Below are 20,017 nucleotides of genomic sequence, written 5' to 3'. Positions count from 1 at the left end.
CACTTCAAGTATGATGATTTTAGTTTCTTTACTCGATAATATCGAATATCGGGAAATGGTGTATTTTTAGTGGTTACTTCATGCCGTACCAGTAGGTAATCCCAACTAATCCCCCTCCCATCATGTAAAACTACTATCCTATCAGCTTACACCATGGGACACTTCTCAATGATCCCTCCCCACGTTGTGTCCCGCCCAACACCCTTTTTCCACCAGTCAAATTACAGAATCAAGGTTCATTGTGACTGAATCAATCAAAAGCCTACTGAATTCAAACTGGAGGAGAAAAGCTGTTACCCGAGCTGTGTTAGAACTCTCTCCTCCATAGCTTGGTAGTGGATCCTCTCCTCCTCCATTTCAGCTCTCCGTCGGTATCCTGCCTCCTCCGACTGAGCCAGCCGATCGCACATTAACACCAGCAGCTCCTGACCGGCCATCCGCAGCATCGAACTCACGCTCTCCTGGTTGGCCAGCTGGAAGACAGCGGAATCAGAATTAAGGATATAGGAATAGCACTTTTTGGCAGGGAAAGTTGACTTTCTCTGGGTGGAAGTATTCCACTACTCTGACCAAGAATGTTGGACATTAATGCTATGGAGTTATCCCAATTCATATATTCCTCTTTTTTGAGTAACACTAGTAAAAAACATCAAAATCCACACTGCCATGTATGAATGCATTTAGAATTATGTATAAATACACTAAGGGCTAAAACTAAGCCACTTATGCTATGATGAAAATTATGTTTGTGTCTATAATATCTGTATTTTATGGAAGCCCATTTCTGCCAGTGTGATGAAAAAAAAAAAAGATCCTGTAAGTCATTATAATGAGAACCTTTCTCAAAATAATGACTTAGTATCTCAAAGATACTAACTCATTATTTAGAGAAAGTTTCTCATTGTTTTGAGATACTAAGTCATTATTTTGAGAAACTTTCTCATTATTTTGAGATACTAAGTCATTGTTTTGAGATACTAAGTCATTATTTTGAGATACTAAGTCATTATTTTGAGATACTAAGTCATTATTTTGAGAAAGGTTCTCATTATTTTGCGAAAGTTTCTCATTATTTTGAGATACTAAGTCATTATTTTGAGATACTAAGTCATTATTTTGAGATACTAAGTGTGTTAACTTCTTGTAAATGAAAAGTTTAACAATTCATCAATTTGCTGGGGACCCCCTGGAACCCCCTCAAGGACTCCTGGTGGTCCCCGGACCCCATGTTGAGAACCACTGGCTTAGAGAGTGAGGAGACGATGAAATACCTGTAACTGCCTGAGTTGGTTGAGTTGCATTCGCAGCTCGGACACGTTCCTCTTTGCCAAGGCCAAGCTCTGCTGCAGGCCTGTTTCGGAGGGAGGGGCTTGAAGTGCCAGAGGGGCGGGGCTAAAGCCGTCAATCAAAGCGGCGGGGTTCTGAACAGCAGGAACGGGCTCTGGCAACGCCCCTGAAGGTCAAAGAAAGATATACAGATATACAGAGAGCAATACAACTTATTGTTTTGAGGTTATACTCCATGTTTTGAACGTGAAATAACTGAAAGTGAAGTAATAAGGTTTTTTCTCACCAGATCCATTGTTGAGGAGGTTCCGCCCATCACTCTCACTGAAAACAGACAAGCACAAAATTAACAACGGTGATGATGGTCTCCCTATAATAAGGGGATATCTCTTCTAATTTGCATTTACAATGGGAGTCTATACTATACCATTTCTGACATTATTTGCTTTTAAATCTTTTTTTTATATACAGTATATATTCAGAAGAGAACAGCTACTAGGAATAGCTTAGGAATAGGTTGAGATAGCCAGGTTGATTGCAGGTATTACAGCTACACTAGGCAAGATTTTTATGTCAAAATATACATCCATCGGCAAAATACATCCATCGGCAAAATACAAAATACAAGTGGGGCTGCAACAGTGTCCCATGACGACTAACTGAGACACCGTAGAGTCAACCAATTTGCCTTGTGTAGCTTTAAGTTTTATTTATTTTTTATTTAGCCTTTATCTTATCAGGAAGTCCCACTGAGATTCAAAATCAAAGTTGTGATATAGAGAAAAATACAGACCTGACGATGTCTTTGAGCCCTGTAACATTTGGTCCTATAGCCAGAGCATGATGCACCAGCCCTGCTAGGCTGGCTATCTGCTGTTCCATTGCTTTCATTCTCTCACTGGAAAATACAACATAGAATGTATGACTGATCACATATATCAATATTAATGTCCAGTATGCTCTTCTTCGTCTATGCTACATTAGTGCTGTATCAGCCACTGCATCCTCCTCTTTCTCAAATGTAAAGTACAACAGTGATGGTTTATTGTAGCCATATCACAGATATCACACATGTGACATTCCTGTAATGTTTACATCATATCATCTGTTCCATAGTCATTACTCTCTAATTGCAAAACACATTCAACTCTTACATTTTACTCTATGCATGCAAATGGTTCAATCATCAGTCATGCATGCTGCACATAGAATTTTATCATTTCTGAATTTTGTACATTAAAAATATTCTCCTAAGCGATCTCATCATTGTGCTGATTGTCAGGCTACAAAACAGCTATTCATAGTATCTCATACTGTAGCATTCATACAACAGAATGCCCGGTATTTCTCTCAAACTAGGATTTAACAATAGGGAATCATTTATTTAAACGTGACTTCTGTAAGATTTTCTCAAAATTGATCAGTGTATGATGAATTGTAATAACAACCATGAGCGCTAGGCTACATTCTGTGGTTCTGGCTGTCAGTTGCTTTCAATCAGCTACGTCATTATTTCCCCGCTCGCTGCATTTGATGTATAGGCCTATATAGCAGGCAACCAGAAGGGGTCATTTAATCACATGGCTCGAACTGGGCCAAATGACAGCAGAGAGCAGATAACTATAAGGGCATCATTTGTAAATGTTAACACTCACTTCTTTGTTAGTATTAAAAAGCAACATTGCAAATTCAATATTCACATAACAGTTTCACAGCGATTATAGGACAATTTTGCCTGATGTCACAAGAGTAACAAATATACAGGGTGGATAACGGCGTGATTGCACAGTCTTGGTCATTTAAGCGTCCACTTCAAGACCAAGAAAACCATTTCCTCCATAAAATTTACAATAATAATTGAATGCGTGGCAGGTTATGCGTCTATTGTTGATGGGCAGCTGGGCTGTGGCTAGCTACCTAGGGGTTACCTAACTTTTCTACACAACCTAGCTAAGCAGCTACCAAGGGGTTAGCTAACTTTCTAACATCCTAATTAACCAGCTACCTACAGGTTAGTTAACTTTCTAACATCCTAATTAACCAGCTACCTACAGGTTAGTTAACTTTCTAACATCCTAATTAACCAGCTACCTACAGGTTAGTTAACTTTCTAAAAACCTAATTAACCAGCTACCTACAGGTTAGCTAACTTTCTAACATATAGGTTAGCTAACTTTCTAACATAGCCTAGTTAACCAACGATATGTTCAACACAGAGGCTAACTGCCTCAGAGCCTGCTTGTATGGCAAACTTCACAATTTGAATTAGAATGTGTTTTTGCTTTGTTCTTATGTCACATCATGTGTCAATATAGGCGGAAAGTGGAATGTGAGAGATGATCATTGCTACATTTAAATGCAGCAATTCAACCCCAAATGGCACAGTTTTGGGGCATTTGCGCTTTACATTTCTTGTGTTTACCACTGTGTGCAGTTCCCAAGTTATCCTCCTGGAAGTATCACTGACACTTTTGCTCACCAACCTTCTGATATGTCCTATAAAAACACAAAAATGTGGAGTATCTTAAGTGGGATGAAAAGTTGGGCTCTCAGCTCACCTTTGGGGGTCACCGGCCATCGCGTGACCCTGAGACAGCCTATCAGGGTGTCCGTGAGGGGAGTCCACGAAAACGGACGAGGAAGACGACGACGAACCGCTTCCTCTTGTTCGGCTCACGACCTCCACCACGGCCCCGTTACTTTCCCGCCGGAGGGACCGGCGAATCGGAGACATCCGCTCCGACGTCACCAGGCCCACCCCTCCGATGATCTGTCCGTCGATCATCCTGACTTCATTCACTCGGTGTGGGGAAGGGGGCGGGGTTTTGGTGCCCAGTGGGGGAAGCTGGCTGTCCCCGTACTTCCTGTTTTTCTGCCTGGAGGGATTAATGGATGGATTAAAAGACAGATACAGCCAACACAAAGACAGCTTACATGAAAATCAGAGCCATGAAAAATGGGCTGAGGACCAGATTGTGGTGGGTCCCCACATAATGAAAATACTAGTGTGTTTTAACAAACTTGGGTCATGGGGCAAGATCAATATCTATTTAACATGGGTCCCAGGTTGAAAAAGTTTAAGAAACCCTACCCTAAACTATTACTAACAGTACCTCCAGAGGGCATGGCCCATTAGTTAAATGGACTAGAGCACTGGTCTCCAACCGAGAGCCATGTGTGTACTTCACCGATTAGTCCATTCTCTCTGGTTGAAGGTAGAAATAGAAATCAACTGCTGTAATCTAATCCCCATCTTTAACTGTGCATCTTTCTGTGATGCTGCTCGTCTTTACTGCAGCATTGAATAACAACAACTAAAGCTGTAAGAAAATCAATGCTAGCAGCATCCTGGTGGATCTGTGGATGAAGTGTACCCTCGCAGTTGCAGTGGCAGCAGGTTGAATCCGGCTCACAACCTCTGTCAACCTCTCACTTCCTGATCTTTCCCGTCACCCTCCACTGCACATTATCTAATGAAGCAGAAATGTCAGAAATAATATTCCTTGCAAAAAAAAAAATACCTCGAAGGTATCTAAGGTCTCCGAGTCACTGCTGTTCTCTAAAACAAATCCCCAACTTCAGCTATGCTGTCATACCTCTCTCTGTTTACCGTCTCCCTTTTCAGCATTCAACTTCACAACGTCACAGGTATGGGAAACACCTTTACCCCAGGCGAAATACATTCTGGATTGGCGTTTTTAAAACAAGAGAATCTGCACCTGTGGAGAGACTGGGTTTGGTGCTCCAGGATTTCCCCGTAGGCTCCCAGGGGTTTAATAGAGGCCCGATACTGCTGGAGTCCCCCGGGAATCCCCCCACCCCCGGCATCGACCATGTCTGCGGCGAGCGAGGGAGGAGCGCTGCCCAGGGAGGAGGCGATGCTGAGGCGACCTCCTCCGTCCTGGAGGGAGGAGCAGTAGGAGTCTGAGTAGTGCGGTCCTCCTTCGCCCCGCACCACCAGGGCCACGCTCTTACTGCTGCCGAGGTCCTCATCTGACGGACAGACAAGACAGATGGAGTTCAGATGGAGAAGCAGACTCGAAACTGCGTTGTAAACACAGCTGGAGGTTTGCCGCATTGCCACTAAACAAGTTTTCATTCATTCGATTAAAATGATGATAATGCAGGGTATCTGCAGGTTTCAAGCAAAAAAGAAAAATATAACACTTCTTAAGACTTTTTACGCTACCCAAAAACAACCTGTTTCTTGAACATAGCTAATAGAAGTTGTGAAACTATAAATGGGCAGAATAGGCAAAGGAAACCACCACCAGGAAATGAATAGTCAAGGAGCATTAAGTTCAACTGTTTAGTAAAGCAGATAGGATGCATAATGTACTACTAACATTTGACAGAATTGCACTCAACCCAGATAGAACCTTATAATTCCAAGCTCATGAATTATTACATTTTCAAAGGTGGATATCTCATATATCCTTTTCATTCTTATAATTTGGTGGATGCGTTTATTCAAAGCATCTTACAGTACCTTGAGTGCATACATTTTTTTGTATTTTTAGAAAGAATCAAACCCCCAACCTCGGCAGTGCTAGTCCTTGCTCTACCAGAATTTAACCCCCCAACCGTCGCCTTATCTTACCAGGCTTGACATCTCTCCTCTCCAGTATGGCGCTGCTGCAGAGGCTCGCCGATCGGCCCGCCCCTGACAGCCGTTCCCGCGGTAACGTGGCGCTGCCCGGGTCGACTCCCCGTGTACCCCCCCCACCGTAGGCCCTTCTGGAAGGGGAGGAGGGCATGGAGCGAACCATGGGTGGGGACATTGACCCCTGGAGGTTGTGCAGGGTACTGCGGCTGGACGATGACAAGGTGTGGACTGGGCTGTGGCTGCCGTACAAAATCTCCTTGGATATCTGGGAATGGATGGAAAACACATTTTCATGAGTGCTGACAAGGCTGAATTCAGTGGGAGTGTTAGTAGAGACTGTAGAGCCAAAAGCATTTTGGCAATAATAAATAAACCACTTTCAATAAAGTAGCCATTTTTACGCTTGCCAGAAAGTTCAGCATCTCCATGTGCTAATGTGTCTAAGAGCTTGTAGTATTTTCATTAGGTCCTTAATGAACTGCCATGTCTGAAATGCCTATGGTAGTAACCTTTATAGACCAGCTGTTGCTCCTGCTGATGCTAGTTTTCACTGCAGTTGTATTAGCAGATCGATTTTTCCAATTCACATTTCTCCACAATTCAAATTGCTTGTGGAAGCGATTGGATAGCAGGTAGCAGAAGATTCACTTCAAGTTCCCTGGCCTCCTGATAAGGTAAGTCTGTTTTACAACAGTAGATTGTTTGACTTTGTCTGTTGGAATTCTTTGTTCTAGGGTGGACTTAATCTTTTGTTGAGGATGTAATCTTAGTTTAGTAGGCCTTGCTAAGATAGCTATTAGTATTAGTTGTTAAGTTGTAGTAAGCTAAGCTATTGGTGATTTTATTTTATTTTTCAATGTTATGTTAGGGTTGGGGTTAGCTTTTCAAAAATGTGGTGACTACTGTTTTATGTTTTGTTTGCTAGTGTTCAGCTTCGTCAGCTGTAGCTGGTCACCATTGTTGGCTATCTTGGCTTTTTAGCCAAGATGTTCACAACTAGCAAGAAAGGAATTAGCGCTAAACTAGCTTTCACTTTTACAGTCTTACTATGGAATGACTTCTAGATACCTCAACCCCATAAACATCTAAAGATTCTTAATAACTTATTGCCAGGTTTTGTTTGCAGTATTTTTACGTTTCACTGCATCTCTGAGGATTCTTGGCTGTAGCTGATTCTGAGCCAGTATGGAAGGAGCACATCGGCATTCATCATACTATAAAGCAAGGAATCTCTGTCTGTATGTGTGTCCTTCGCATATCTCGAGAACCGTTCGTCCGATCTACTTCACACTTGGCGGGTGTATTGCTGGGGACTCAAGGACATGCAGTGTCGGATTGGACACGCTCAATATTACACGTTCAATATTAATAAACTCTGAATAAACAAGCTAACAGCGCTCTGTGCAGCAGCGGGGCTCAAAGCGAGCGACTGGAAGCGCAGTGTCGAGTGTGAAGTTGTTTGGATGAGCGGTTCTCGAGAAAGCTGCAAGCAGCGATACAGGAGGCCAAGCAATCGGCCCGTTCCGAACAGGCATGTTTTGAACGGACACTGCACTAGTTAAGGTAAATGAGAATAACTAAACATGGGTCTGAGTTATCTATCCAGCTTTGAATTATCATGCTATTGCTATACAGTTAAAGACATGTCGAATTTGTCTCCACACCCTAAAATACCTCTAATATCTGGAAAGTGGAAAAAAGCGAAGTTTGTTTGTTGATGTACCAGGGCACTGTGATGGGGAATATACTTTTTAATGCACTTGTTTTTCCCCTCCAAAGGTTTTATAGTCCCAACAGACTTCTAATTTGAAAACACTGCTTTGTTTGACTGTTAGACAAAGCTATTTGGATCGGAACATGAAAAACTATGCCAGCTGGGGCAAAAGGGTCTGTTTTGATCAGATTTCTACCGGGTCCGCATGAGAGAGGAGAAAAAAAAAAAAAATCCCCAGACGATAACAAAGGTTGAATGCTCTCAGAGGCTAAACAAACCCCTGACTGGAAAGCCTGCCTTTAAAGAAAAGCCCTGCGTAGGCGTGCAGGTGTGTGTTTGTGTGTGAAAGCTCTGTGTGCGAGGGCCTTGCACTGTGGCAATAACTCCAAGCGTCAACATGCTCTCATAAAGGCAATGAATCCACGTTTGTGAAATCAGTATTCACTTCACAAGAGCAAGTTTGGTTTTTTTTACCACACTGACACAGACAAACAACCAAGACAATTTTGCATGATAAATCAAATTGATTCCTCTCCAATAGCCAAGAAGGCTGTTGATCTGTGAAACATGCAGATCTATTGAGCTCATCCACAGTTCAGTGGTTACAGGCTCAGACTGCCTGTGTTATCCAAGAGTATATATCACCACTCCAAACCTCATATCTCCTGTCTCAGGCTTCTTTCTCTCTCTCTCCTACTCAAAGCAACAGCACTGCACAAATGTGACTGAACTGCACAGGATGATAAGAGTCTACATGTATTTGGCACTCATTCTCCATAGGCCCCCCCCCCATAGATTCAAGCTTAACTGGAGAGACACACTGGAACTCTGTATGCTCTGCAGCGCTCCTGTTTCTGCAGAAAATTCTGCCGCAAATCCCACAAAATCTGCTAATAATTTCTCATGAACTCGCGAATGAATTGTGTTGAAAAGTGATATATGCTCTCCAAAACTATAAAATATGAGCCACATACAGTACTAATCTTTTTTTCTAATTTCTCCTTAAGTTTCTCCTAGGTAAGGTTTTCCTGGTCCTCCAGCATAGAAATGTTTGGTTGAAATAGAAAATTTCAACCAAATTTAAGTTTCACAGAGCCTGCTTCCAGAGCTTTGATATAGTGTTTACTATCATCATAAAATCTTTACTTTTAATGGTAGATAATCATGGATATTGTATATTGTATATTGTGATTTTAAGCTTCCACAATTAATAATTGTGTAATTTGGTCATATTGAAGTGTTTGGTATATTTTCAATTCTCCCTGAAAGCGAGTGGTGTATCAGAAGCTTCTATTATGCCTGACCAATCATAAGCTTTGAATGTGCAAGTGACCGAAACCAAAGTTAAGATGGAGAAGCAGACAGAGGAATCTTCCATAGAGCATCTTGGAAAAATGAATGAGCAAAGTGGAAAAGACCGTACCAAAGTTAGAGAGGGAAATCCTGAAAATCTGTTCCTAAAAGTGGATCATCGCCTGGTAGATTCTATGCAAAGACTCCCTTAGGGTTGTAGCTGCGCCCCAAAGCAATAAAGTAGTAATTATTTATAATCTGAATTTTGTAAATAAGGACCACACTAAGAGTAAGACAGTAACAGTGAATACAAGACGTTGTATCTGCTGCTACTGAAAAAGCACTGAAAAAAGTGAAAAATAATCAGGGTTTTTGCCCTAATCGTGCAACCCTACTGTCTACAACTCTCCAGAAGAAAGGAATTTTCTGCTGCACATTCAACAAAATTGCAAGTTTACCTTGCCTGATTGTGTGCCTTGGTATATTTGGTATTTTCTCAGCTCCAGCCAAGTGTCCTCAGATGCTTTCTTGCCAATACGTCATCGACCTTCTCTGATGTTCTCATAGGCTTCCGCTCAAAATGCTGGCAAAGTTGCGATCACTTGTTTTCCCCCCCCTCATTTCTCTGACTTCTAATCATATTCAATAATGCTGTAGCCGTGCAGATGGGAGGTGTAGGGCAACTTGTGTGAGCGGGTGGGTGACACCGTTCAAGTTCGTCTCTTTGTTCCAACAGGGCGTTGATTTCTAAACTTGCATAAAGCTGACATGTCATAACACATAAACCGCCTGGCGTTTGAATATTCAACACGAAATACACCCCCCCCCCCCCCCTGCAGTATTACGCCCAGACCAGTTACACGAGGAGAGCGAACCGTCAATCAAAAGATTGCTCCAGCACAAATTGAGTTGACACAGATTCCCCAGAACAACAAAATCTCCTTACGAGCATGACTCAGTTATGACGAGCTTTCACTTCGGCTTTAAAGCGATATTTCTCTTTCAGCACGCACACGCCTCCGTGGAAGTTCAGGGAGCACTACTCAAAACTTCTAACATAAGTTCATATATTAAATATGACCTATTTTGTAAATGAAAAAGGGAGGACCTGAGGAGTTTGACCTTCCTTTTTTGCCTTGCTTTTATATTTTTCACTTGCTTTCGTTGTTGATCGTATCTGTTCTTTTATTCTTTGTAAAGAGCTTTGTAACTGTGTTTTAAAAAGTGCTATAGAAGTAAAGATGACCATTGGTAGCAGTAATAGTGATGGTAGTAGTTCCCTGTTTGTATTTGTATTAGAAGTATGATTTCTCAAGTAGGTTTTCAAATTAAAAGTAAGAAGTGGCCAGTTTTGACGAGAATAGAATAGAATAGAATAGAACAGAATCGAATCTATAAAGCTAAAAAGGGCTAAGTTAACACCTTATATAAGAACTCATTCCTATGTATTCTGCATGCATGTCAACTTAATTAAATTCATGGGTGCCCCATTGTCTCATATCTCATTAGTCACCCACACCCTACTGCACAGAGCAAATAAAAGGCTCAGAGGTGTGTTATGGGAATATTCATATATATATTCATTTTAGGCAGATTTGATCTTACATGTGAACTTCACAGAACTGCAGAGCAACCATGACAAAGCATAATTATTTCCCCTAAACTGTCGAGGGTGCACAGTCACTGGATTTCGAAGGGAATCCGGATTTGTACAGGAATCCTTCATCTCATCGGTCTTGGAATACAGCCATTTTTTTTTTTTTTTTTTTTGCAAACACACAGCTATCTGTCTATGGAAAACAACATGGGGGCAATGAACGGACGGCAGCGGTCAGGTTAAACCACGATGTGCATTCCACTAGACTAATTAGACATAGGACTATCTGCGAGTCATGCCATACTGTCCGTGAGCGTGAGAAAGAGAGAGAGATAAACCAAAGGCAGCGGACAGTGAAAGCGAGACGGCGTATGCGAGCCAAATTTCTGTCGAACTCTTATCTCTCAAACAGAAGAGCTTCTTGGGGTTTCATGCCCAAAATCTGTCACAATCGGACTCCCTCACTGACAACCTCCCTAAATAATCCCGGTAATCGGCAACACGACGACAGCGTGAAATTCGGCATTATATAAACATCTCAAAGCCCGTGTATGCCGTGTACAAGCATGTTATCGGAAAACACGCCCGAGGAGACGAAGCATGGACTTTGTCACGCTGGATCTCACACCCGTCAGCAACTCAAAGACCAAGGGTGGCTGAGCATTTTATCATCTGACAGGCCGTCTGGTTCTCAGGTCTCTTACAAAGAACCCGTCTCTCCGAACATTTAAAACATATAGTGGTGAAGAGAAGACGACTTTATGGGCCAATTTACAGCTGGCTATTGTATTTCGTGATGTCACGTCACGTTAACACACCGCTGATCAGATTTTGACAAAATTTGGAGGGATAATGCCAATCTCACCCTAGAATTTTGGCATTTTCAAAACTAGATGGCACTCAGTAGAATGCATACCTCTGCCAGCACTATGCAATTGTCAAGATACGACAGTTCCACCAAAAATTAATAATTTCTTCCATGCCCGATTAGCAACTTGCTTCACATTAGGCAATCTCGGAACCCATCGTCCATCGATCTGACAACGATTAGACTCTGGGGGCGACGGCCGATACTTTGGGGTTTCCGGTGTATCCAGCAGACATCCGGGCCAAGACTTCCTCTTCCGTGCACCGGTCATTGTTTACAGTCCGATTAGCAACTTGAGACGCGAGAATGGAGTCGGAGTTCAGAGACGACGTCTCATATGCAGATATCTGTTTATAGAGATTAGCCCGAAATGTCGTCTGGACCTAAAACACCTACAAAAATTATCGATGTTTGTGTATTGTGTGGAGAAGCGTTCGACTCTCGCGTCTCAAGTTGCTAATCAGACTTTAAACAATGACCGGCGCACGGAAGAGGAAGTCTTGGCCCGGATGTCCGCTGGCTACACCGGAAACCCCGAAATATTGGCCGTCGCCCCCAGAGTCTAATCGTCATCAGACCGATAGACGATGGGTTCAGAGATTGCACATTAGGAGATGTACGCATTTTCATGACTGGACCTAAAATGGGACATGAGATCTGCCTGTCCAAATTCTCACCACTTTTAAGCATTTTAGCTGATTATTGCAACACCACATGGCCAATCAGCTCTATATCGGTTCATTGGCCGTTAGAGGTGCCCCTCTACCACTGGAGCAAGTTTTGGACAAATCGGCAGGGCGTTCATGTCTAAACTGTACATTTTGATTGGGCCAATAATGGAGGGTTTGACTCTTCTTCTGTCTACTGATAGGCCACACAGTATCTCAGACACTGCTGATCGGAGTTTGAGAAAATATGGGAATGATGCGTCTCACCACTGCGTTGCAAATTATCAAAATTACACTGATTGGCTTGAGGGGGGGCGCAATAATTACAGGGCAAATTACAGATTACAGGTGTATTTGTTGCTGATTGGCCCAGAGGGGACTGCATCATTCCTGACATGTTTACTGTTGACTTGTTGGAATCTGTCTTTAGTCATATCCCTCCGAGATACACAGACCGCCGCCTACACTTGTGTATTTGTTCAGAAAGGTCATCACAGGGTCGTCTGCAGTGCAGAGCCCCGTGGAGCAGTTTGGGATTTAGTGCCTTGCTCAAGGGCTTTTTCTGCTGTGATGGTGTGGACATGTAATACTAGTCTCTGTTAGAGATGCCAGCTCACAGCCGGAATCCTCACAATTTGTTGAGAGAGAACACATTCTTTCTTTAGGTGTTTAAAAGCACAATATTTTTTCCTATTGGGATTTTGATTCTTATACTTGTCTTTCTTATTTAAACGCAGGGACAAGAGCTTCTACAGGTTCGGGGAAAGGACTGATGCAGAACACATAGGATGGGAATAGGAAGAAAAAAAAACAACAGGAAGAACTGCAGAGCATAAGTAATATTATGTAGTCCTAAAGAGGAGAGCACTTGTCTTATTGATTACATCTGGTGAGAGAGACATGCAGCTGCATATTTTAAAACCGTTTCACTGCCTTCCGGTTTTCAAATCTCTGCACGAGTACATTTCCACAGCCGATTAACGGCGCAGCATTTACCCACGGAATTTGTTTCGCTTGTCTTTTCCTTTTAAATGCATGAAGGGACAAGAACAAGACCGGACTGGGGGCACAGACGTAGGAATCGGAAAGATGAGGGAAGGTAAAGGAAGAGGAAGGGAAAGAAAAAATGGGCCCAATTTTCAAATTCCATACTTTTCCAAACCTCAATTTTTAAGATATTGCTGTTGAAAATATTTTAAAGCTTTGACTCTAAGGTAATTATATTACTGATACCTACTGGTGTACACCGATTCTCTAAGGGGAAAACTATTCACAATTTCCTGGATCTTTTCAAAACCGATTTTTTTTGCTTCCCCATACCTCCGTAGACCTCGGAAATGGTGAAAATATTTGTTTCTACACTTATCTATATGTTCCAGACCTGTGTAGAAACCCTGAAGACAAAGAAAGGCAGGGGATTAATTCCCTCGAGGGACAGCGATTTATCCCAAAGAAGAGAGGGGGAAGAGGAGAAGACCGGTCTTAATGCGTTTAAAACTGCCGATCAAACCTGGGAGACGCTCCAGGAAGCGGGATTACACAGTTAGCCGTGGAACTGTGGAAGAAAGGTGGCTGGGTTTTGATGTTTTGGACTTGGAGTCTGCAATGCTAAACTTGCATATTCAGTCACTGAACGTCAACCAGCTCCATATTTGATGATCACTAATTGGTAACACTTTACAATAAGGGTCACTAAGTTAAGGTTTAGTTAATGCTTAATAAGGGTTAGTTAATGCTTAATAAGGGTTAGTCAATGCTTAATAAGGGTTAGTTAATGCTTAATAAGGGGTTAGTCAATGCTTAATAAGGGTTAGTCAATGCTTAATAAGGGTTAGTTAATGCTTAATAAGGGGTTAGTCAATGCTTAATAAGGGTTAGTCAATGCTTAATAAGGGTTAGTTAATGCTTAATAAGGGTTAGTCAATGCTTAATAAGGGTTAGTCAATGCTTAATAAGGGTTAGTCAATGCTTAATAAGGGTTAGTTAATGCTTAATAATTATGCTTAATTGACAATGAACTAATGTGTAATTTACTAATAGTGTTCATGTTAACTAAGGTATTCATTTATACATTATTTAATAGATTATAAAGATGACTATTAAATAATGTATAAATGAATACCTTAGTTAACATGAACACCATTAGTAAATGATTACCAGACACATTAGTTAACTGTTAATTAAGGGTTAGTTAATGCTTATTAAGCATTAACTAACCCTTAACTTGACCCTTATTGTAAAGTGTTACCCACTGATTTATGGACAAAAAAAAGTCTGAATTTGTACCTGAGTTTTAAAGTATGTGGCTAAAGTAAAGAGGTGACGCTGCAGAAGAGGGATGAGATGAGAAGACTCCACAGGGGGGATTGGCCAGGATCACTGAAGATCACCCTGTGTGTGTGTGTGTGTGTATGTGCATATGTGTGTGTGTGCCTGCATGTTTGCAAGTCTACACATGTGAGGGTGATGTGTATGAAAGTGCACGGCCGTGGTATGTCTACATTTGAATTTGTGCGGGTCTGCAAAGCCTGCACGTAGCTACATGTGTGTGTGTGTGTGTGTGTGTGTGTGTATCTCACCCCTATCCTATGATCTCTATCAGCAGAGCGGGAGCTTAGGAGGCTCGGTCCTCCTCAACACCAGAGATCCTTACGCTACTAGCCTGTTATCCTCTACACACTATATCAGAGATTTACAAAAGACCGAGCGAGAAAGAGCCGGACTTCCGATAAGAACCGGCTTTAGGTTTCCTTACGGCACAGCTGAAGAGGCAAAACAAAGTCAACAGAGGATGGAGAGAGAGAGCGTGGGAGGGAGTGATAAAGAGGGAGAGCAACACCTGGGGACCTCCAGGGATTTGTAAACAGAAATCGTCGGCGATGTTAATCCCATGCCTGTAAATAAAGTAAAGTAAAGATTCTGGCACAAATTTCCATTTTTGGTTCCAAATTTCCAAATTTTGGTCTCCTGATAATATTAATCCCATTTCAATCGAAGTCTGTAATTTGTTTTTGCTGCAATTTTTCTTCTTCTAGACATCTCTCTTCTTCCTGTCATTAAAAATGTTAAAACTAAGTGGAATAGTTTTGCTTTGCTAAATCAGGAAATGACAAATTTGAGATCTTTGACAAACTGTATCCGGGGCACTGGTGATTTCAGCAAATTTCATTGCCCTGTGTGAATGTTTTTCATATAACACAGTTGGGGGGGGTGATTCATTAATTAGGATGCCACGTAATACTAATCCTGCGTAAATAGGGCTTAGTAATAGAAGGAGCAGAAAGAGGAGAGCGAGAGAGCATGGAAACAAGCCTCCGTGGCCTTTTTGTGAACTTGTTGTCATTGTTAAAGGAATAGTTCACCCAAAAATTGAAAATTCTGACATCATCTACTCACCCTCATGCATGGAGAAGGCTGCTACCAAGTTGTGCTGGCAGCCTCCCTGTGTGTTATATGGACTAACAAATTTCACCTGTGTTTCATTTGGCATGAGGGTGAGTAGATGATGACAGAATTTTCATGTTTTGGGTGAACTATTCCTTTAAGGCCTGTGAGCTGTGGAACAAGCACCTCTGAAAGTGTTACGGTCTCCTAGCGACAGGCCAAGATCTTGATGTTTGCCCTTGTAAAGCTCCTCATCTGACGCCTAATCTGATTTTATCATGTTCAACTTCCAGTTTCATGTTTTTAAAGTTGCAGCCTGGCCGCTAGAATTAATTTCAGCGTAGATGAAACATCTCTGGTAACAGTTGTAATACATGACGAGGCCACAGTAGACATGTCATCATGCCATCTCCTCCTGGGCCAAAATGCAACAGAACATCATGAGGGTTTCATCTTTTCTCACAATATGATTCAATATGTACGGAAGCGTAATGCATTCACTTGAGAAAAAAAATGTTGCCCTGTTTTTCTGAATGAATGAGATAATTATCTCACAATTCTGAGAAAAATTTTCATGGGAAAAAAAATTCTGCTCTGTTTCTCTGAATTAACGAGATAATTATCTCAGAATTCCGAGAAAAGTTTGCATGGAAAAAAAAAAAATTCTGCTCTGTTTTTCTGAATTAACGAGATATCTCAAAATCCCAAGAGAAGCTCTCATTCCTACTTGAGAGCTCGATTTCATGGAAGCAAACATGTCCCGCCTGTTTAGTTTAATCCAGTTTTATTTTGCTTTTGGTTTGAAACATTGGGAGATACTCGTGTCTTTAAGTAATATAGATGGTATTGTTATTAGTTTGTCGAATTTGCGCAGGCACCTCAGGACTTTGCGGTTGTTCAGACTATTCCATGAAAACTTTTCTCAGAATTCTGAGATAATTATCTTGTTAATTCAGAAAAACAGGGCACTTTTCTCAAGTGAATGCATTACGCTTCCGTAGATATGTGATGTGGGGTTCTTTCTTTATGTTTATTTCTGAGCCACAAATCTTTCTAGCGATGGCATTGGCTTGCTAGAATGTAAACAACAATGTAAAAACTAGAAGGGCACTCGGAGAGCGCAGACCTCCGCCAAGGTTCGTGCTATTATTGCTTGTTCATGAGTCGGATCCGGATCCGCTCCAAAATTTTATGGGTTCTTCCTTGGCCCATGCTACACCCTTCCACCAAGTTTCATGAAAATCTGGCCAGCAGTTTTTCCGTAATCCTGCTAACAGACAAACAAACAGACAAACAAACAAACAAACAAACAAACAAATGGCACCGAAAACATAACCTCCTTGGTGGAGGTAATGAGAGCGTATGAGGCGACTCACCCTTCCCTCTGTGTTGGCCGGCCGGGAGTGGCGGTTGAAAACATGCGCCGGGTCTTTATGGTAAACCTTCAGACAAGAGTGGGAGGTGATGTTTCTAGAAGAAGAAGAAAAACACACACACACAACACTAATAGTTTAATATTTACTGCTAGTTTAATATCTAAAATAAGTGAATTCATTAGAGGTTACAATATGTTTTTGAAGGCTGATATCATTATTTTTGGATTGAAGCTGCCATTATTTTGCCATTATTTTGTGCTGCTGATATTCAGTATCTATTTTCATGCCAAAAAAGTTCAGAAAAATTCCAAGTATTGAGTGTTTCCCCCAAAATTATATTTTTGTCAAGGTGGTCAAGCCTCTGAAACAGCTTTTAGACCAACATCTCATACTCTTTTATTCCTCTCATTGTTATATATTGTCATATATATGGATTTTTTTTAATTTTCACAATTCTCCATCATTTTCACAATGCACAAATCTTTGACTGTGCTGAAATTGTCAGTTGTGTGTGTTGACAGCACTCTCATTAATACTTTTGTTTTATTAATTAAACTTTTATTGAAGGATTCAGATTCAGTTTTGAGTAGTGCGTTGTTTCCTGATTATAAAATTGTTCAAATCAGTCAAGTAATAATAAGATGAATCTGATACATATAAGGCCAAGCAGCCACTGATAATGTTAATAATAACTTAATAGTTGTTGTCCCACTACTGTATATGGGTTGAAAAGACAATAAAACTTGTTAGTGTAATAAATTCCCAGATAATATAATAACATCATGTTATTACACTGGGGGTTTGACTATTTTTAACTGATGATGTAATAATAATATTAACATTTTTAGGATTTTTTTTACATTATTAGTCAAAAATGTCCTTACTCTAAAGGTCTAAAACTGTCTCTCACAAGGACACACACACACACACACACACACACACACACACACACACACTCACACAAACACCAATCAACTAACGCAAAACACACCATCCTCTCCCAGACAATTCCGAACATGCCTCCCCCTAACCAACCACAAACATACACTACATACCACACACACACACACATACACACACACACACACACACACTGTCAGACAGGGGCCTCCTCCCTTGTTGGGCTGAACAATAGCAGATTTAACGGCTGCATAAAGGCAGTGAATGAGCAGGAGGCAGAAGACAGACACTCAAGACACACTTCACTGACACTCAACTGGCCGTGTGCGTGTGTGTGTGTGTGAGTGTGTGTGTGTGTGTGTGTGTGAGTGACAGCCCACGGTACAGAGTGTGACACCGCCTCCGGGCCGCTGTCGAGGCCGGGCCACATTAAGAATTTGGACCGAAGCATATAGTTTGTGCTTTTTTAGATTGGGACGTGGCCTTGTTGCCCCAACCTTTTAACCCTGCCACAGCCTGTTCCACTATCTGCCCACACTCATTGTCTCATTTCTTTTTTTTCCATTTTTGTGCTTTTACATTTTGCTCGTTATTTAATGGTTTAAATTGCTGTTTTTAGATTTACGATGTGCAAAGTCATTCTAGAGAAAATATGGAGAAAACTCTTTCTACGTCTACTATATAAAGATAACTTCAAATGAATTCTAAGTAGAAGCGGTTTATGAATGTTTGTGACTTGCAACCTGATAGATAACTAGTCATAAACAAGACACATGTGTTTTTGCTCTAATTGGCAGATTGTTTTTTAAACATGATTTTTTTATGATGATTAGAGCAGTGATTCTCAACCTTTTTCATATCAAGGACCCCTAATTTAGTCCACATTAGGGCCACGGACCCCCATTTGATGAGATTTTGTCTCTTGGACCAAATCTGAGAATATTTTTATTGTTAGATATGATTTTGTCCAGAATTCCATGACTATCTGTATTGTAGGTAGAGAGATAACAGAGAAACTATGATCAAAACAGTCATTCTTCTACATTCTCTAATTGTGTTAACTTCTTGTAAATGAAATAATGCTGAAGTTTAACAATTCATCAATTTGCTGGGGACCCCCTGGAACCCCCCCAAGGACCCCTGGTGGTCCCCGGACCCCACGTTGAGAACCACTGGATTAGAGCATTCCATAATTTCAGGCTATCTACAGCCAAATTTAAGACTTTTTACCACTTTTTTAATGCTACCTGGAATCAAATTTAAGACGAATTTAAAAACCGAAATAAAGAAACAAACATCAGTTTCTGATTGAACATAGCTAATGAAAATTCTGAAACATTAGGGCAGTTCTGGGCAGAATAGCAAAAAGAAAAAGGACACCGGGAAATTAAATGTTTAGAGACATGATGTCCAACATGTTCGGCATATTGTATTAATCCTGTCCTGTATTAATGCATTAATGAAGAGTGAGAATTAATGCATGTGGGCGCTGGTCCTGTTCACATCTTTCGGTGAAACGACACAATTCAAGGTATTTCTCTTATTTCATCTGGTTTACTTTCCAACTTTGCCTTTTCACACCTGATGTCCTCCAGGTCGTAGTAGACGTTGCGGCTGGTGTCTTTGATGTAGATGGCCACGCTGGGCGACTGCAGCATCTTCATGGAGAGCTGGTGGGGGAAGGCGGTGACGAACAGGGCCCTCAGAGCCTCCTGGCCCGTGATCTCAGCGGGCATCCGGACCTGCTTGGTCTCGTCACCATACTGCAGGTACAGCACTCCTGGTGGAGGACAGGGAGGCATCAGCCACCTTAGACTTTATGTGATGACAACACAGACACCAAAATCGGTGTCTTTGTGCCCCCAGCATCCTTGGCCCCAGTGCTCCATGCTAACACTTTACCATACGCTATGTTGAGTGATAGTATTCTCCATGCTAACACTTTACCATACGCTATGTTGAGTGATAGTATTCTCCATGCTAACACTTTAGCATACGCTATGTTGAATGATAGTATTCTGCATGCTAACACTTTAGCATACACTATGTTGAGTGACAGTATCCTCCATGCTAACACTTTAGCATACACTATGTTGAGTGATATTCTCCATGCTAACACTTTAGCATACACTATGTTGAGTGACAGTAGGCTGCATGCTAACACTGTAGCATGCACTATGTTGAATGACAGTAGGCTGCATGCTAACACTTTAGCATACACTATGTTGAATGACAGTAGGCTGCATGCTAACACTTTAGCATACACTATGTTGAGTGATATAAGGCTCCATGCTAACACTTTAGCATACACTATGTTGAGTGAT

At 41.4% G+C, this 20,017-nt stretch overlaps 1 protein-coding gene across 1 annotated transcript in view; it reads right to left on the bottom strand.

Annotated features, from left to right (window-relative positions):
• The window catches only part of LOC139653856 (sickle tail protein-like), a gene marked incomplete at its 5' end in the record, with an annotated part of 43,520 nt that extends 24,047 nt beyond the window's left edge, over positions 1–19,473 (bottom strand). The window contains 9 exons of the mRNA XM_071530858.1: positions 298–473; positions 1,272–1,453; positions 1,574–1,611; positions 2,081–2,185; positions 3,846–4,163; positions 5,007–5,280; positions 5,888–6,158; positions 16,794–16,887; positions 19,275–19,473. Of these exons, the coding sequence (XP_071386959.1) occupies positions 298–473; positions 1,272–1,453; positions 1,574–1,611; positions 2,081–2,185; positions 3,846–4,163; positions 5,007–5,280; positions 5,888–6,158; positions 16,794–16,887; positions 19,275–19,473 (1,657 nt within the window). The remainder of the gene's footprint in view (positions 1–297; positions 474–1,271; positions 1,454–1,573; positions 1,612–2,080; positions 2,186–3,845; positions 4,164–5,006; positions 5,281–5,887; positions 6,159–16,793; positions 16,888–19,274) is intronic.
• Between the last annotated feature and the right edge of the window lie 544 nt (positions 19,474–20,017).

This window comes from Centroberyx affinis, unplaced genomic scaffold (assembly GCF_046629955.1).
Source record: "Centroberyx affinis isolate AG114_WGS23_722 - 3 ecotype Tasmania unplaced genomic scaffold, CSIRO-AGI_Caff_v1 ptg001989l_1, whole genome shotgun sequence".
In the NCBI taxonomy this organism is placed as follows: Eukaryota; Metazoa; Chordata; class Actinopteri; order Beryciformes; family Berycidae; genus Centroberyx; species Centroberyx affinis.
The sequence above is the reverse complement of the archived record's forward strand: the minus strand, read 5'-3'. Positions and strand labels throughout refer to the sequence as shown.